Below are 17,353 nucleotides of genomic sequence, written 5' to 3'. Positions count from 1 at the left end.
TTGAACTTTAGACTACAGTGCTAGTCATATATCACAAGACAGCTTATGTCGATGAATATGACAGTATACTAAGTAACCGTCTTAATTAATTACCGTTAATTAGTTTTTTTGTATATAACATTTTTCTATTAAGCGATAATGTAAAGCCGTATATCACGGGATAGCTTATATCGAGTATGATTGCAGTGCCCTAGTTGCCAGTGCTAATTAATAGCCTTTAATTAGTTAATTGTTAGAAACAATTGAACTTCAGGCTGCAATGGCAAGTCATACCACGGGATGGCTTATGTCGGGTACGATTCCAGTAGACAAATTGCTGGCCTTGCTTAATATCCGTTAATTATTTATTACTAATACCTGTATTAATTATTATTTGTTAGTTATTTTGTAATTAACATTTTATCATTAGGCGACAACGTGATGCTCAGATGAGTCAGCTGATGCGTTGTACTCGATTGAAAAATCGCATCAAGTGAAAGGTACACAGAGGCATTTTAGGAAACGTAGCGCAAAGAAGACAAGGACAAAAAAGAAGGAAACACACACAAATAAACATTTTTGTCCTTGTCTTCTTTGCGCTACGTTTCCTAAAATGCGAATGCACCAACTCGCCCAATTTAGCATTCTTCTACACAGAGGGACAGATACAAATATATGTAAACGCTACTTACAACTTAACAGAGAAATTAACTAGTATTTGAGCGAGCACCTTAGAAATGCACGCCAATCAACAAAAAGTTACCCTTCTTACAGTGGTGAAGCGTGCCATCAATTTCCAAATAATTAATTATTGTTACAGGGTCTAAAGTCCCGACTTTCTCTTTCAGAAACATTAGTGAGAATGTGCTTACACGGCAGCAGCCAACCACTTAGATAGAAAAGGCCTTAACAAGTTCTCAGTTTGATCACTGTGCTTTCTCAGCAACTTGGCTGCATACAAGCTACAGTGCTTTTGGTGACGACTGTGTTATTTATAGCCAATTAACAATAATGCAGATGTTGGTGTTCGCCTACCTGCACATTTAAACATTCAATCTTAGTGCAAAACATATTTAATGTTTCTCAATGTGCTGAAAACATTTTTTTTTCACTGGTGACATCCTTACCCAGCACCATTATGCGTTATGTGGCATCATTATACTTCTCTCGTATGAGCATGTATGTTTCCTGGAGTTAATATATCGCACAATCTGTAGTTACTAACAAAGGTAACAGTGTCCTGTCTTAGCTACAACATAATTTACCATTAGCTTCTTCCCTTATTAAACCTCTTGGCTATTTAACATTAGCTAGCCCAAAGCTAGAATATGCATGTGCATGGCCTCCTTTATACACTCTGTGCCTGTCAACTCCGCGCTCCGCGGCCGTCGCCGCCGCTCCTCCTCCGTTGACAAGTTATGCCGCCGGCTGCCGAGAGATGGCGACAGCGACGTACGGTCACTACGGTCACCTTCGCCAGGCGAGTGCCGGGTGCACGACCTACATTATACAGTAGGTCGTGGCCGGGTGCGCCGTGAGTGTGCCGGGTGCGCCGTGTTACAAAGCGGTCCGGATAGCCACGCGCTGCCGTTGTCTCGCTGTTTCGTGGACTGTTCTGCTGTGTGCAAGGTCAGGCTTCTACTTTTCTCTGCGTTCGGGTGCTGCAGGAATACAGCATTGCACCAAATGGTAAGTGCCAGCTTTGCTTTGTCCTTCCGGCGATCGCTGCGTAGTATTCAGCTGCTTTGAGGCTTGTAAAAAATAGCGACAGCACCAATGTGTTTATTAAGCGTCAATACTGCAATGCTAATTGCTTCCCTGCCTAGCTTGTCTGCGTAGTGTGTTAGTGTGCTCCTACGAAGCTTTCTTTTTTTTGCAGTTACACTAATTACGAAAATTTGTGATAAAATAGAAACACAAGATTTACCTATTGTGAAGACGACTAATTTAAAGTGAGTTAAACCAAATCTTGCAAAGCCTGTATTAGTTTCCCTTCTCGCACTCAACCGCATTAAGGCCTGTGAGAAATAATGACAGCACCAGAAGTGTGTTTATTACGCGTCACCCATTGGACCACAAATGACCGTCGGACATCCGATTTAGATCCGAACGTCCGCGACCGCATTGGGACGTCCACTGGGCGTACACTGAACGTCTTTTTCCGGACATTAACAAAGCCCACCGGTAGTAAGCCATCGGAGGTCCTGCGGATATTTGTTTTTGGATGTCCAGCAACTTCAAACCAACGAAAGTCCAGCGGATTCACTATTTTGGATGCATGAACAGTCCGTCGTGTTATAATACTCTGGACGTCCGTTGTACGTTTCTGCACGATTGACATTTTTGAAATGCACTCATATGTGTTTTCGTTAAAAAGTAGAATGTTACATGCGTCAAAAATAAGTATTTTTTGCATTTGAAGGTACCATATGTTTTCTGCTCTATATATCTGTCTAGAGTTAATACACGTCCATCTCCGTACGGCGGCCCTCTGCTACAGCCAACAACAGCCACTGCTAGCCGATCCATCCGATGCTCGAGCGCGCGCGGCGCTCGTATCGCTGTCTCGCTTCTTCGAAAGTCGTTGCTGTCGAACGTCACTTGCGTGACTCCTGAGAGCGGTAAGACCGATTTTTTCGTTCTGTAGCGTAGCCCTAGTGCGTACTTTTGGGTATTTCTTTTCTTTGCAGGTTTCGTACGTTAAGCTAGCTGGAGCCAACTTGTTGCAACCAGCCGGCGTGCAGTACAAAACGTGAGTTCGTTTGTGGTAAGAATTGCCCGCCATTGTTTCAATCTTCAGCCGATTTAGGTTCGTTGTATGAAAACGGGACGTACTGTTATGGCGGAATCGTGTAGTTGCTTTTTTATACACGTGGCATTAATTGGTTGTTCAGCTAGTTTTATTTATCCGGTTGCATACTCATTATGGCTATGCAGCAACGAAGTGATGCTCGCGTATGTGAAAAGGCCACCCGGGAGGCGAAGAAGTCATTGATGCTGCTTGACTGCGCAAGTAAATGCACACCGAGAGGACAAACCTCTCGCGAGTTGGGGACTGGGCCTACTGTGGTGGTTGCTGGACGTTCTATAGAAGGTTATAGTAGTGATGGAAGTTGTGATGGCAACTTGGTTATCTCAGCTGCTTTGAGCGCAAGTTTGCATCGCTCACGGTGCAATGAGCCCATGCAGAATTTAGAGTTTTGTCCTTGTGCCGAAGACGGTGACAGTGGAGCAGCGACGCCGCAATGTGATGGTCGAGATGAACAATATTTCCGAAATTATCTGCGGGAATGGGCAGTTAAGCACGGAATCAAAAAGCGTGCGCTGACAGCTCTATTGAAGATATTGATAGGTCATCCTGCTATGTCGGACCTCCCGAAAGATGGTCGCACGCTTCTGCGTACTCCTCGCAAACCACGGGAACAGTGTGCGGTTACCCCATTAGCACCAGGCCAATACTGCCACTTTGGTTTAGCAGATGTACTGCTTCGTTTGCTGCGCCAAGTAGAAAATCCGCCCGCCATGATTACTTTAACATTCAATGTTGATGGTCTTCCACTGTCAAAAAGTTCAAGGATGCAGCTCTGGCCTATTCAGTGCCTTGCTCATGGCTGTGGTGATGAAACACCATTTCTTGTTGGTGCATTTGCAGGGCATTCAAAGCCAGACTCTTCCAGTGATTTTCTGAAGCCATTTGTTTCTGAGCTGCAGACCTTGCTCTCTGAAGGCCTCATTGTCAATGGCAAAATTTTACATGTGACCGTGAAGGCTATTGTGTGTGATGCTCCTGCACGAGCCTTTATAATGGCTACAAAAGGGCATGGTGGCTACAGTGGCTGCCCCAAATGCACTGTGAGCATCATAAGGGAAAGTCAATTCTTTTGGACCTCCCAATCAACTGTGTCGATGACATACCCTTGGACTATATGCACCTTGTGCTTCTTGGTGTCATGAAAAAGCTTCTTTCTTTGTGGGTTTCTGGAGCGTTAGGAGTACGTTTTGGATCACTTAATCGTCAAAATTTCAGTGAGCAGAGCAGTCAGTTGCATAGCTTCATACCTCGAGAATTTCCTCGCAAATCACGAGGGCTTGAAGATCTAGAGCGTTGGAAGGCTTCTGAATTCAGGCTTTTTCTCTTCTACACTGGCCCAGTCATCCTGAAGTTTTGTTTGTCAGACAACTTGTACCAGCATTTTCTCTTTCTTCATGCTTCCCTTTCCATCCTTGCTAACAAGGTTCTCTGTCGTCAGCATGCTGCATATGCTGGTAAGCTTCTGAGGTGCTTTGTTTCAGATTTTGGTGATCTGTATGGAGAAGAACATATTTCCTTCAATGTACATTGCTTAATACATCTGTCTTCTGATGTTGAAAGACATGGTGAGCTGGACTCCTTCAGTGCATTTCCATTTGAGAACAACATGCAGGCCATTAAGAAATGCCTTCGCAAACATGAGAAGCCACTAGAGCAGTTGCAGAATAGGATGGCTGAGGCAGATCTCAAGCCATGCAACTGGGAGCCATTGAGTGAAACACCTCTTCCGCTCCATCAGCACACGCAAGGTCTGCTGTTGCCAGAGTGCTCCCCTCCTGAGTACAGAACGGTGAAATTTGAAAACTTCACGATCTCTCTAAATGACAAAGACAGCTGCTTTCTGCAAGATGGCCATGTCATTGTAGCCAAAAACATAGCGCACCTGATAAGACTCAAATGAGCTGTGCATTATTGGCTATGAATTCTTAGTTAAAGAGGACTTGTACACCATGCCCTTCAATTCCTCCAGGATTGGCATCTGTCTTGTATCGTCCCCCTCATCACCAAAGATATGGCACCTGCATAGGTTGCAAAAGATGGTTAAACTGCCAATGGGTGACAAGTTTTTAGTGGTGCCGGAGCTACACACGGCCAACTGACATGCCACTCAACCATATTTCACCTCTGTTATTGCCTGTTTCTTTGACACAAATATTAGTTAGTGCATGTTTTAACAATTTCAAAAGCAGTCTCAGTTGTCCTTCTGTTTATGTGGGTGTGAGATTTATCTTTTATTTTTTTCTCATTTTTCAGATGGCATATGCCATTGTTGAATTTTTGCACCACGACTAAGTGGAGGTTGTTCCGTCTTCATGGATCAGTGACAGGCAGTGTGCTTGGCCACTTCATGTAAAAGGGGACAGGATTGTGTCGTTAGTTCGAAAAGCAGCACCACCGGACTCATCTTGGCAACTGTTCGACGTATCTGTGAAGGGGCTGTTTGGTAAATGCAGTTGGCATAGCACTTTTGCTTGTGATAGTCTGCAGCACTGTATATCTGAAAATTTATTCCAGGTACTTATGATTTGGCTAGAAAGAAGCTCGACATAAGTCAATATACTTCTGAGCTTAGTAGTGACACTGAAGTGCCACAAAAGAGGATTAGAAAACCACCCCAGGCATGGTCTGATGATGAAGAATCAGACTACCCCAGGGTGAAAGTGCGGCATGTGACGAACGCTCCATCAATGCCCCTTGACTTTCTTCAAGGTTATTGATCATTCACTTGAAAAATGCTAAGCGGCTGCATTGTTATAGTTATCATAGGCAACCTTCGTTTTGTTTTCTTTTCAGGTCTGTCCTCTACTGTGCCTAGCACCGTGACTGAAAGTGCTGTGCAAAGCGCCACACAGAGTGCTGTACAAAACTCCACACAAAGTGAGGGTAAGCAAGTGGGGAATCTGCTTTCATTGTCATGTTTATTTCCTTTGATTTGTCCTACCCAACTCGCATAAGGGCAGAAACGGGTAAATTATAGTTAGCCACCTAAAAGAACACACTCTTTCTGTACTAATCCAGGTGATGAAACAACCACAAATATGGCAGAAACTACTTGTATGTACTTTCCTGGGCTTCTGTTTTTTAATGAATGAAGGGTTAAGCCCATGAAGAATTTGCCACTTGAAACATAGCATCGTGATGTGATGGCTTGAAGGTTAGGGCACCTAACTCCTGGATTCTTATACATAACAGTGATACATAACAGTGATCCAGGCTGCAGTGGATGCATGTGGATGGAGGCGAAATGCAAGGTGCCCATGCATTGTGCAATGTTAGCATACATTGAAGAACCCCAGGTGGCTCATATTAATCCCGAGCACTCCACTATAGCATGCTGCATGTTTCATATTGCTTGGGGTGTTAAACCTCGTATTACATACCAAATACTATGCAAATCAGTAAGTTTCGTCAACAGAAATAAACGTATCTATGTGTGAAACTTTTACACCAGCATCATGATATGATAGGCTAATTTGCTTAAGTAACTTTTTGTCTTTGGCAAGGCCCTATTGTTTTTGCATAATTGTGGAACTTAATGTGAAAGACATAGATGAAAGTTTTACACAGATTTATTAGCTAAGATAACTTCAAAAATTGGTCCTTTCACTCTTCATCTGAGGCAGATGGAAAAGGTCGATGTGGCAAAGCAAAGTGAACGTGGCAAAAGAGTGTGGCTAAGGTTCGGATAGATTAGATTACTTTGCTTTGCTTAGTTTTGTATGATTCGTGGCCATGCTTGCATTTCATTTGCACCTGGGCAATAAGCATTAAGAAGTTTGAATTATTTCAGCTTTTGAAATGCATGTAGCAATTTCATTGTTATGGGTAACAATTATGAATCCAACATAAAGAGTGTGCAAATTGTTTTGGTCAAGACTTCACCATTGTGCCGAATAGGGGTAAAATTTGGAGAATTTCTGGTGTTGTGTAGCCAAACAGTGGTGTAATGTCTGGTTGTTTTTTTACTGTCCAGATGATTGCCTGGAGCTGGTATCTCTTGGTGACCGTGATCTTTCAGATAAAGGTGAGTTAATACCGCTGTTTCAGGATTTTTCAGAAGTGTTTATTGGAGTACTTTTTCAGATGCTGTGGTGTCATCATACTGCTCTAGAGGGACACTATGTTTCAGTGAACTACAGTTAAACCTGGATTTAATGAACCTCCATTTAGCAAATTCTTTGATATGTTTCTAAATCTCCCATAACCGCTTCTATTCAAGCATGTTTATTTGAGAGCTCCAAATAGTGAAGGTGTTGCAGTGTTTGACTGATATAAGAAATTTGGTGTGCCAACTATCTGTTAGCTAGTACTGAGTTGCTGGAAATTTAGCCGAACCACGTGGAAGTTTCATCACTGTACGATGTGAATTGAAATGAGAAGAACATCTGCAATATCAAGGAGGGACTGCAATCGTTCCAATGCACCGCATTCCAGCACGGTTTCCATATCTATATGGCAGATGCAGTGGTCTCCACTGCTTTCCCCTTTACGCTAGCAATAATTATTACTGTTCATGCTCAAAAGCAGCAAAAATATGACAAAAAGATGTGAGCCTGTGCACCCATCTTCACTGCACATTTGATCCTGAGAATCCAGTGCAGAAACCTAACGCACGGGCAGCGGGGATGGCCGACAGCACTGATGATGCAAAGAAAGAAGTCCGTTCCTAAAGGCACTGGTGACGGGAAGCCAGACAGCGGAAACATGTATGAAAAAGCAGGTGTTTTCGTGGCTAGTCTAGTGTTATACCCATGTTTAACTGCATACTTTGGCATAAAAGGCACTGCAATGTAGTCGCATTTCTGCCCATTTATTGAAAGCTTAGATGAGCATATTAGTACAGTTAGGACAATTCAGTCAAAAAAAGAGTTGAAAATGAAACAAAAAACATGCGCTCATAATGCTGGCAGTTTGCATAGTTACACTGTGAAATGTTAGAAGTGATAGATTTTGCTTCAGTTTTTTATTTTATCAAGAAATTTATACATTCAATGCTAAGGTTCGGCTGCTTGTTCTTCTTCCATTTGCAGATAAGGCTTCTAGTAGCTTTTCTGTTGATGAAGGTAAGTTCAGATTTTAGTCTTTGCACTTCTGGTAAAAATTTACTGTTTCCACTTAGTAGTTAAGCGCTTAGTATGGAGAAGCCTTTGTTCCGTTCGTCAGCACATCCAAATAAGCCTCACGGTGAGATTTCTGTACTTTGTGAGCTGTCCAAAGAGATACATTTTAAATGTTATGGTAACCAACAAACTGTTCTGGTTTGGTATTTATCTTATTCGGGAAATCAACTTGATTGAACTGGCACTATCTTTTACGAAGTAAAAAAAAAATCGTGCTTGAAAAGCACGGAAAAAATTGACACGGCTATGTTCTATGGAGCTGACAGCAATTGCTTCTTGCTTTTGTCATTTTGGCCTTAAGAATCTTCGCTGACCAAAATATTAGCATTTATTTATCGAAGAAAGGGCCCATGACTGTGAAATAATGGCTATCATCCTTGTTACGAGCATATTCAACTTTGCATGCACTTCCGACGGGGACAGGGCACTTCAACGCTGCCTCTGCCAGCACACTCCTTTTTCTGAGGGTTGGGCGTGACTCTTACTTTGTGCTCCCTGCTATGCAAAAAGGCAATAAAAGTGCTATTTTGGATTTTTCAAAACACTCCAAGCTCAACTTCCTTATGTCGCTGTACCCTATTCGGTCAAGAACTAGAAAGTAGGCGGTGAAGGTATTTTTTTCACTTTCTATCTTGCGCTGTGCAACAGCTGGATAGAGTACCTATGAGACGGAAGTGCTGAGGAGCTTGCACAGAAAATTATTTTGGGCATAGCGGCCTTCCAAACAGACGTCGCAAACAGCTTAATTGCATGCAGTAGGACACCTCAGAAATAGCGCGGTCGACCATGTAGTGAATGCCCAGTGCCTGTCGCAATGGAGCCTAAACCGCATTTAATACTGACGCTACCATTAGGTACAATGGCTACAACCACTTGCCGGAACATGTCAACACACTGAACTCACAGCGCTGCCGTCGTGAAGGATGCACAGTGAAGTGTCGGATTCAAAGTGCCATCTTTTTGTGCATGCCTGCTCATAGTAATTGCTTTGACCTTTTAATAAGCGTACTCTGAAGTGACTGATTTAATTAAAAATTTGTGCAATAATCCGTTAACCATCTTTTCAGCTCGATACTTGCTAAGGGCGCTCTCGCACTTTCTGCTGGTAGTATGCATTACTTTTTCTGTATTGAGGTGACCTGTCCTCGAATAGGGACATCGCAAATGACTATAAAAAATAAAATGATTTCTTTCAGTTTATTCAGGGCACATCATTTGAAGCTTGGAGAACCAAAAATGGCTCTTAGATATTTTTTTCGTGCCTGAAGGGTTAAGTTTAGCTCAAAGTGCACAGTGGCCCCTGTATGGCTACCTGGCATGGTAGCATTTGTATGTAGCACTTAGCTGGGTTGTTGCTTTTCTTCTGTACCTTTGCCGTTTTTGTACTGGTGACCTAAAGTCTGGGTTGCTGGCAGTTGACACATTCCTTTTCTTTTTTCTCATGGATGCTTTTGTGCTCTTTGCCTGAATTTGCTGTTCTCTTTTCTACCTTTATCTCTCTAGTGTGTGGTAATGTGAGCACAGTGGCTTTCCTTCATGTGATGTTTTCTTTGTCATTGATGGGACATTCCTTGCTTGGTCAGTAATTTTTGCGGTTGAAAAGCAATCTAACTATGAATACATTTGACTCCTAAAAAACTTACTTCTTCTTTTCGTAGACAATAATTTAACCAAGGGTTATTTACAACCGTTTGTGCAGATATAAAGTGAGACTTTTTTTTAAACTTGCTTTATAGACTCCTATATGGGCATTAAGTAACATAGGTTAGATACAACATTATGATTGAAGAGTAAAAATAATAGTGTTACTAGGTATTAGGATGGTAAATTACTGTCAACTTTCCATTAAATTTTGCCACTTGCATCATTGTTTGCTGCAGGGTATATGGTGCTAGGCATTCCAGCATTTTTAAGTTAAGGAGAAGGGCAGCATCAACAAAATAAAAGGTTGTGATCAAGGAACCCGTAGGGGTTCCGAAACGTCTTCTTTTTTCATGTTGACTTGGTCAGTGACTGAAACTCTTTTTACTCAACTACCATGCCTGACCAGACGAACCTTCGTCGAACCCTTGACTACTCGTCAACAAAATATTTTTTCCGTTTCTCAATTATATATTTTTTCTTGCGTCTCTTTCACTACTTCCAGACTTCAAGCAGCATGTTATCCGGCTACTCAATATCTTGCACTTTACACAGCAGCAGCATGGAGATATGTTAAACAAACTATGTGAAGTTCTTCCAAGCCAAGCAGTTATCACCAAGTCCCTTCTTATCACTGAGCCATTCACTTCGGTGGATGATCTGCTCAAGTTCAACGAGCAGTTGGATAAAGAAAAATTTGCACTTCTGGTAAGTGTTCATATAATGAACCAGGAGAGCTCTAAAGGAGGCATATTGAAATTTATTTTTTATTTTAAAGGTCCTCTAGGGATATTACATGAGAGGTGGGCTAACAAGAAGCCATTAAGGATACAGATGGTTGGTCTTCAGTTCTAATGGCACAGACCAAAAAGAAAAAGTTGAGAGAGAGCCATGAGAGGTGGAGGCCGCGCATCCATCGGCGCGTACCACCACCATTTTACGTGACCCCCAACTCAGCGCACGCCGCATAGCTGGAGGGAAAAGCGCTTTTATGCCTTTTTTATTAAGAGTTGCCACAATACTTTTTGAAGCAATTTCAAGCTTTAATGCTCATTTTCTATAAGTTGAAGCAGCTGCAGTATGAACCATATTTGAGGTTTTTTACAAAGTTACAAGTACAAATATGTACTGCACCTTTTTTTTTTATATCAAGGGGTGAAAAAACTTAAAAGCTATGTCATTCACTTTGTAGAGTTGTTAGTACAGTTTTGCTATTTATATTCATGTGAGGCATAGAAAATTTTGTATCTGAGTGATAAAATTTGTCTTGAAGTTGTGTGACCCAATCATCGCTGGCTGTCTCCAGTGGTAAACTCTAAATTCTAAACTAAAATAAATATATACATGGTTAATATTGCAAAATATTTTAAACTGCAGAACTCTATACTTGTACTTGTAGTGCAAATGGGCTATTTTTGTGCTATTTCTTGTGTGAGCTATGTAGTACGCTTTTAATTATGCTATTTGAGCATCGGCTTTATTTTAACATAGTACCTTTAAAAGTCCCGTTACTCAGAAAATCTGGTATTGGTGTTGTGAGTGAAAAATCAAGGGCATGGCACTGGCAGATGGTAGCTGGCATGGCCGGGCTTTAATTGTTTGATGGTTTGTACGACTTAACGAGGCCAAATGATTTAGAAGGTTGGGAGGAGCTACCAGCTTGGGTTGCCGATTTGAGGCAGGACAGTGAATTGAGTGTCAACCTTGCAGTGCTCTTAGATGCAGAGTCAGGCATGCTATACCTAGACGATGCAGCCACATTCATATAGCTTAGTTAAGTCGGGGCTTTACGTGTTGGGTCATCGCCTATGCTATTGCATCATACCGTTAAAAGGCAGGGCTTAAGTGTCTACCATAATTTTTTAAATGTGGTGCACTCTTGACATTTGTGCAAATCAGCTTGGCAAGGAAGAAAGTATTTTGTAAAATGATATGTGTCTTGTGCACCTAGAGGTGCATATCTTAAAACAGTACATGATTTTTTTGCAGGTACGCGAGCTTGTGCAGCTTGGTGGCAAGAATGCGAACGTGGCGGCTAAACGCATGCTGGCCTATGTTGTAAGCGACCAGGTGGCAGCAAAGTTCTCCTGGGTTGGAAGGAAAAACAAGCTGAATTTTTCAAGCTTGAAAACATCAAATGCAATTATAGGTAAGACAGATACATGTGGAAGATTGTGCATGGTTTCTTTGCAAGAAAGCCTCCTGTTGAGGCAGGAGAATTTTTCCTATTTTTCCAAAACAGGCCTGACAAGACCTAGTAAGTCCCCATTTAAACCTGGTATAAAATAAAAATTACTGTTAAATTCCACCTCTGCACAAAATTTTGCCCAAATAAGCAAACGATGCTTCAGTGTACGTTGATGTATCTGCATTCAGTTTGAACACAACACTCTAATATCTTATTTTTAGCTGCTGCAGGAGAATTTCCGCAAGGGAACATGGCCAATGTTGAGGACGTCATCAAATCATGGTTGAGGCAGGCACCTGAAAGGCTTTCTGGAATTCAAAGAGAGAAGAAACCAGTACTGTCTGCTGATCCATGTGCAGGTCTGTTTGTTATGCTAGTTGTAATCACTAGCTACAATAATTTGATTAGGCAAAACCAGTGCCATTTGCCATTGCAGCATGCTTGTACTTCGCAATATCAACTTCTAGTCTTGTAGGCAAAAACAAAGCAAGCTATCCTTAGCCATTGTATCGTTATGACTCTACAGTGGAGGTTTTTGTCAAAAAGTTTTGAAACATTAAAGCTGTTAAAAAATGTGAGTTTACAGTTAAGGTTTAGATTATGTGCACTTTATGAGCAGCTTTTTGTTGACCAAGCTTTATGGGGATGAGCCTGATTGTCTTTGCATGATACATGAGATTTAACATCCAAGAAAAACGTAGCTATGAGAGACACTGTAATGGAGGGCTGCTGTTTAATTTTGATTACCTAGGGCTTTTCAATGTGTAGTGTCATGGCACAGGGCATGGATGCTTTGCATTTTTCGGCCACACGGTACAAAGCGTTTGGCTGTCAGTAAATTACCCCCTGTTAAACGATCTCGATACTGCAGTTATTTGTCTGATTCTGCGGGCTTCTTATATTTCCAGTGATTTTCCTCATGCTAGTTTACTGTTCTATTTATTGCTGGATGTGCAACTTGTTTACTCAATTGCTACTTTGCGTTGCAAAACACTTTAGCAGGTACCATATTTTTCTTTTACTTTCAGACTGGTAATTTAGATATGCAATAATCAATATGCTAAGCATTAGAGGTCTTGTTTACAAGAAAAGCCAGCGGCATCATGAAATAATCATTGCTTGACAGAGTTGTGATATCATCCAGCCATCATTGCAAAGTGTTGCCAAAGAAAGCAAACACTTTCGCTAAAAAGATAAAACGGTAGTTGCGTTTCAATTGAGGCAAAACGGAATGATGTGCCTGTTTAGTGTGCAACATGAATGCATGCTAGAAAATCAAAGGGTGTCGAAATATCTAGAGCCTCCTAATTTGCCATCCTCCATAGCCAATTTTGCCTTGGGAGTTTAAATCTACAAACATAAACCAGACCACTTTTGTCGGGAAAAGGTAACTGAGCGAGAATAGTCGTCAGGCATGCTACCGGTGAGGAGCATTCTTGGCGTGTTTGCCCTGAAGGGATCTCTATTGCTGTAATGTTGTCCTCTCAATGATAGCTTAAGCATCGATTAAATTTTTCTGCTTTGTTGCTGCTGAGATCATTCGATAAATTTCCACTTGAAGTATGAGTTGGCAAAGGCAAAATAAAACAAGGCTGACACCTGAATGCTGGCTGGCGAGTGTGGTAAGGGCCGTTTGATAGTTAAAGAAAAATGAGGGTAAAGGGCTTACGTGCTGAAACAGCTCTTGGTAGAGCTTAATGTTACTTTGTCATAGCATGCATTGTTTTTGTGATGATTTTTTTTTCTAGAAAATATGCTATTTATGTTCCCTTGCAAAAATAAAGCATAATAAACTTGTTTTGTTTTTCTTGTTTTTCAGGTGCTGAATGAGACGTGACCCGTGTTTCTCTTGTTTTCACATATGCTACAGCAACTTTTGACCAAGAGTTAAAAAGTTCCATTGCCATCAGATGCCAAGGTCGTCATATAGGTCTCCCAGTTACTGACTTGGTTTCTCAGCGGGTTGTGCAGACAGTACTTTGAGGGTGGTGAAAGTAGGCAAGAGAGCACACATGCTTGATCATAGTCATCCATCTCGAACCAGGTGTTATCTCAAGATGTGCGCTTAGCCCGGTGCAGACCAGAGAACGAAGTTTGGCCATTCTAGAGAACCATTCCCCCTCTGTGCATTTAATTTCAGTTTTATGTTTGCATTTGTTTTCCATATGTGATCTATTTTACCTTTAGTTTGGCAGGTTTTGTTTGCAATGGCGAAATTTTTAGCTGCATCATGACAGGTCTCATGACATTGTGTGTTACTTTGAGGTTGTATGTCTGAAGTGCATTAATTTTTTGTAATGCTTATGCACGATCAGTCACTGCTTACATACCACTCAACCAGCTCTGATTAAGCCTGCAAGGTGAAACTTATAGCAATGCTGTCCTTTTAAAGGTTTGCTCACCGCCTAGTCATCCATCTCAAACCTGCTTACATACTTTACTCAACCAGCTCTGATTAAGCCTGCAAGGTGAAACTTATAGCAATGCTGTCCTTTTAAAGGCTTGCTCACCGCCTAGTCATCCATCTCGAACCAGGTGTTATCTCAAGATGTGTGCGTAGCCCAGTAGGTGTGGACCAGAGAACAAAGTTTGGCCATTCTAGAGAACCATTCCCTCTCTGTACATTTCATTTCAGTTTTATGTTTTCCATATGTGATCTATTTTACATTTAGTTTGGCAGGTTTTGTTTGCAATGGCCTAATTTTTTAGCTGCATCATGATGGTCTCATGACATTGTGTGTTACTTTGAGGTTGTATTTCTGAAGTGCATTAATTTTTTTGTAGTGCTTGTGCGCGACCAGTCACTGCTTACATACTATATTCAACCAGCTCTGATGAGTTTGTGATTAACAAAATACTAGTCATGGTTTTTAGTCTAGTTTTAGTTTTTAATATTTATTTAATACAGTCTGTTTTAATGTTTTTGCTGCTACCTGACTTCTTCCAAGTGAATCTAGTTAAGTGCTTTTATTTGAGTGTTCTTTCAATATCAAGGCCTGTATTCAACACTGGTAATATTAGTCATTTAATCTATGCGGACCTCTTGTTCTTTCATTTTGTGCTTCATAGATAAGGAACACTGTCAGGATGAGATCGAGAGCTAGTGGGTGTACTTGATGTTCCATAGCCCGACAAGATGACGAGGGACAAGATGCAACCACTTTCTTTCATTAACTTTTTATTTGGCACTCACAGAATTTAAATGCAGAAGTCAAGAAGGGGAAAGATTAAAACGGTGACATATGAAGTCTTTAGTTGAATTTCACATATCACAGTTATAATGTTTCACCTTGTTCATTCCTGTGTAAATTCTGTGAGCGCCAAATAAAGAGCAATTGTGGAAGTAAGTGCTTGTCTTGTCCCTCGTATTCTTGTTGCGTTACAGAACACTGCCAACTGGTGGACGCTGTCTCCTTGTCACGTGTGGGTTCACTTGCGTCTAATTTAATGATAGACCACTGTTCTTACTTTCAGTAATGAAGTCTGGAAGCAAAGATCTTATATTTTGTTCCTTTTTGTACCAGTTTGTATTCCTAATGTTATGTATGTCAGTTCACTTGGATCTAATTCAATGTTTAGACTGCTATTGCTTTCAGCAAGGAAGTCTAGAAGCTAAGTTCTTCTAGTTTTTTTTTTGTGCAAATTAGTATTCTGAGAACAGATGTTACGTGTAGTGCATTGCAGGCATTTGCTTGGCAAATGTTTTTTTGATTGCTATGTGAATTATTTTGAGCCTTTTTCTAAATGTTACTTTTTTGGGTAACCGTTGCAATAATATAGTAGCTGAGCTCAAAGTGTAGCTCCAATTTTAGCTTTGGTACTTTGGAATAAAGCACAGTGTGAGTACTTGCTTGAGCAAAATATGTAGTAGCAATTCTGTGTGTGCTTCTGCACCCAGCATTTGGCGTGATTCAATAAATTCCTTGTTTTACTTTAAAACATTTCCTGCGTCAGGTACTATCATTTCTAAAGTGAAATGAAGTGTCAATTTTGACTCTATATTCCTTGGGGCCCAGGAACTGAAAGCTGCTGAATCAGCAGGAAGCAATTTCAAAAAGGGATCCCTCATTGCAGTTACATCTTGTGCTCCTATCTAGGAAGTCAGTTTTCATGTCCTGATGCAGCCTGTAGTGCAGAAGTGTATACAGTTGGCTTCCTGATCAAGAAAGCCGATTTGTGAGTGTCAACACGATTTACATTCTGCTGGCTCGGTTTGTGCTTTCAATGTCACGAGCGCTGTTTGCAAAAGGCATAAGTGGAAACAAGCCATGCCTGCTGCACGTATTTGCAAGGTGGTAGGAATTGCATGTTACTGTTAAGAGCACCCCTGTCATCTAGCAAATCAGAGAAACAGAACCAGGAGGTCGCAAAACATTGTCTCATTGTCTACGTGCAGAAACAAGCTGTCGCAAGCTTAAAAGCCAATCATGTCACTGATACATGCCACGCCACTCCAAAATATTGTCTGGATCTAGACATGACCTGCATACGTACCATTGGCCTTTTGGTTTGAGAGAGCTTGCTTCAGTGTATAGACAGTTTTGCATCCTGTCTGGTTCTCTTTTACTAATGTTTTGTTGGATGCCAAGGGCGCTTTTAGTGAAGCAGTAACATGCAATGCCTATGTTTGCAGTGCATGCAGCAGGCATGACATGCTTCTGCTTTCACTGTTTGTAGAGTGTCTGTGGCATTGAGCAAAGCATGAGCTGAACCAGTAGGATGTGAATCGGGTTTACACTCCAAAATGAGCTTTCTTGATTAGGAGGTCAAAGATATGCTGCACTACAGGCTGCATCAGTACTTGGGTCAAGTGTCCTGCGGACGTCCATCGATCATAAAGGTTGGTCCGCGGGACAGTGCTTGGACGTCCAGCATGCGACGATCAACTTCTCACATCCACTGGACGTCCCTCGATGGAACAGAATTTTCCGGTGGACGTCCTGTGGCTGTTTTAAAAATGCACGTCCGTTTCTGGACAATTCACGGACGTCCGAGCGTCCGGGTTTTGATGTCCACTGGATTTTCCACGGACCGCCATTTTCTTTGCACCGGACGTCCCTCGGACGACCGCCGCATGTCTGCCGGACTTTCGGCGGACCTTTGGAGACGTCCGACGGACGTTGAGTATCCGTTGCCGGACATCCGCTGGATGCTCAACGGATTTCTTTGGTCCAATGGGCAGTAAGGTAATAATAATATTAAATGTGCACGTGTATTTTCTGGACTGCGATGCGAACTTCCTCCCTGGTTAGCTCGTTTGTGTGGTATGTTACATGTGCTCCAGCGCAGTATTTTTTGTTTCGCTAACTGCGCAATTCTGTGAAAAAATAAAAACACGAGCTTTGCCTATTGTGACGATTATTTTGGAGTGATCGAAACAGAAAGATGCAACGCGTATATTTGTCTTTCCTTGTTTTTTTAGTTAAAAAAAAACGTTTGTACGACGCGCTGAATCACTGAAAGAAATAACAGCTGATACCAAAAGTGTTCTCCTTACAGATCTCAATGGCATACTGCGATGCAGTTGTTCCAATCATCTGTAAATCAAGCTGGCTTCTGAAGTGCTATCAGTGACAGCAGTCACCGAGAACCTTTTTCCCTACCTGTGGCAGC

General features: G+C 41.6%; 1 protein-coding gene and 1 pseudogene across 1 annotated transcript; both read left to right on the top strand.

Annotated features, from left to right (window-relative positions):
- The first annotated feature begins 2,754 nt into the window (after nt 1-2,754).
- On the top strand, nt 2,755-5,017 carry LOC146206549 (uncharacterized; annotated as a pseudogene).
- LOC146206548 (uncharacterized) lies at nt 4,892-14,177 on the top strand. The gene is made up of 9 exons (XM_084609594.1): nt 4,892-4,952; nt 5,085-5,234; nt 5,585-5,674; nt 6,765-6,815; nt 7,822-7,854; nt 10,058-10,260; nt 11,542-11,701; nt 11,962-12,099; nt 13,560-14,177. The coding sequence occupies exons 1-9, from the start codon at nt 4,892-4,894 to the stop codon at nt 13,568-13,570; spliced, it is 897 nt and encodes a 298-aa protein (XP_084465720.1). The 3' UTR covers nt 13,571-14,177.
- Nucleotides 14,178-17,353: the final 3,176 nt, after the last annotated feature.

This window comes from Amblyomma maculatum, chromosome 1 (genome assembly GCF_055883805.1).
Source record: "Amblyomma maculatum isolate TAMU_Amacu chromosome 1, ASM5588380v1, whole genome shotgun sequence".
In the NCBI taxonomy this organism is placed as follows: Eukaryota; Metazoa; Arthropoda; class Arachnida; order Ixodida; family Ixodidae; genus Amblyomma; species Amblyomma maculatum.
Note: the sequence above shows the minus strand (reverse complement) of the source record. Positions and strands in the feature narration are given on the sequence as shown.

Bases quoted from the DNA above. Each gene is read 5' to 3' on its own strand.
- LOC146206548 (XM_084609594.1), top strand. From the start codon at position 4,892: ATGCCACTCAACCATATTTCACCTCTGTTATTGCCTGTTTCTTTGACA. The intron at 4,953-5,084 runs GTGCATGTTTTA...ACCACGACTAAG, and splicing joins TTTGACACAAATATTAGTTA to TGGAGGTTGTTCCGTCTTCA. The intron at 10,261-11,541 runs GTAAGTGTTCAT...ATTTTTTTGCAG, and splicing joins AAGAAAAATTTGCACTTCTG to GTACGCGAGCTTGTGCAGCT.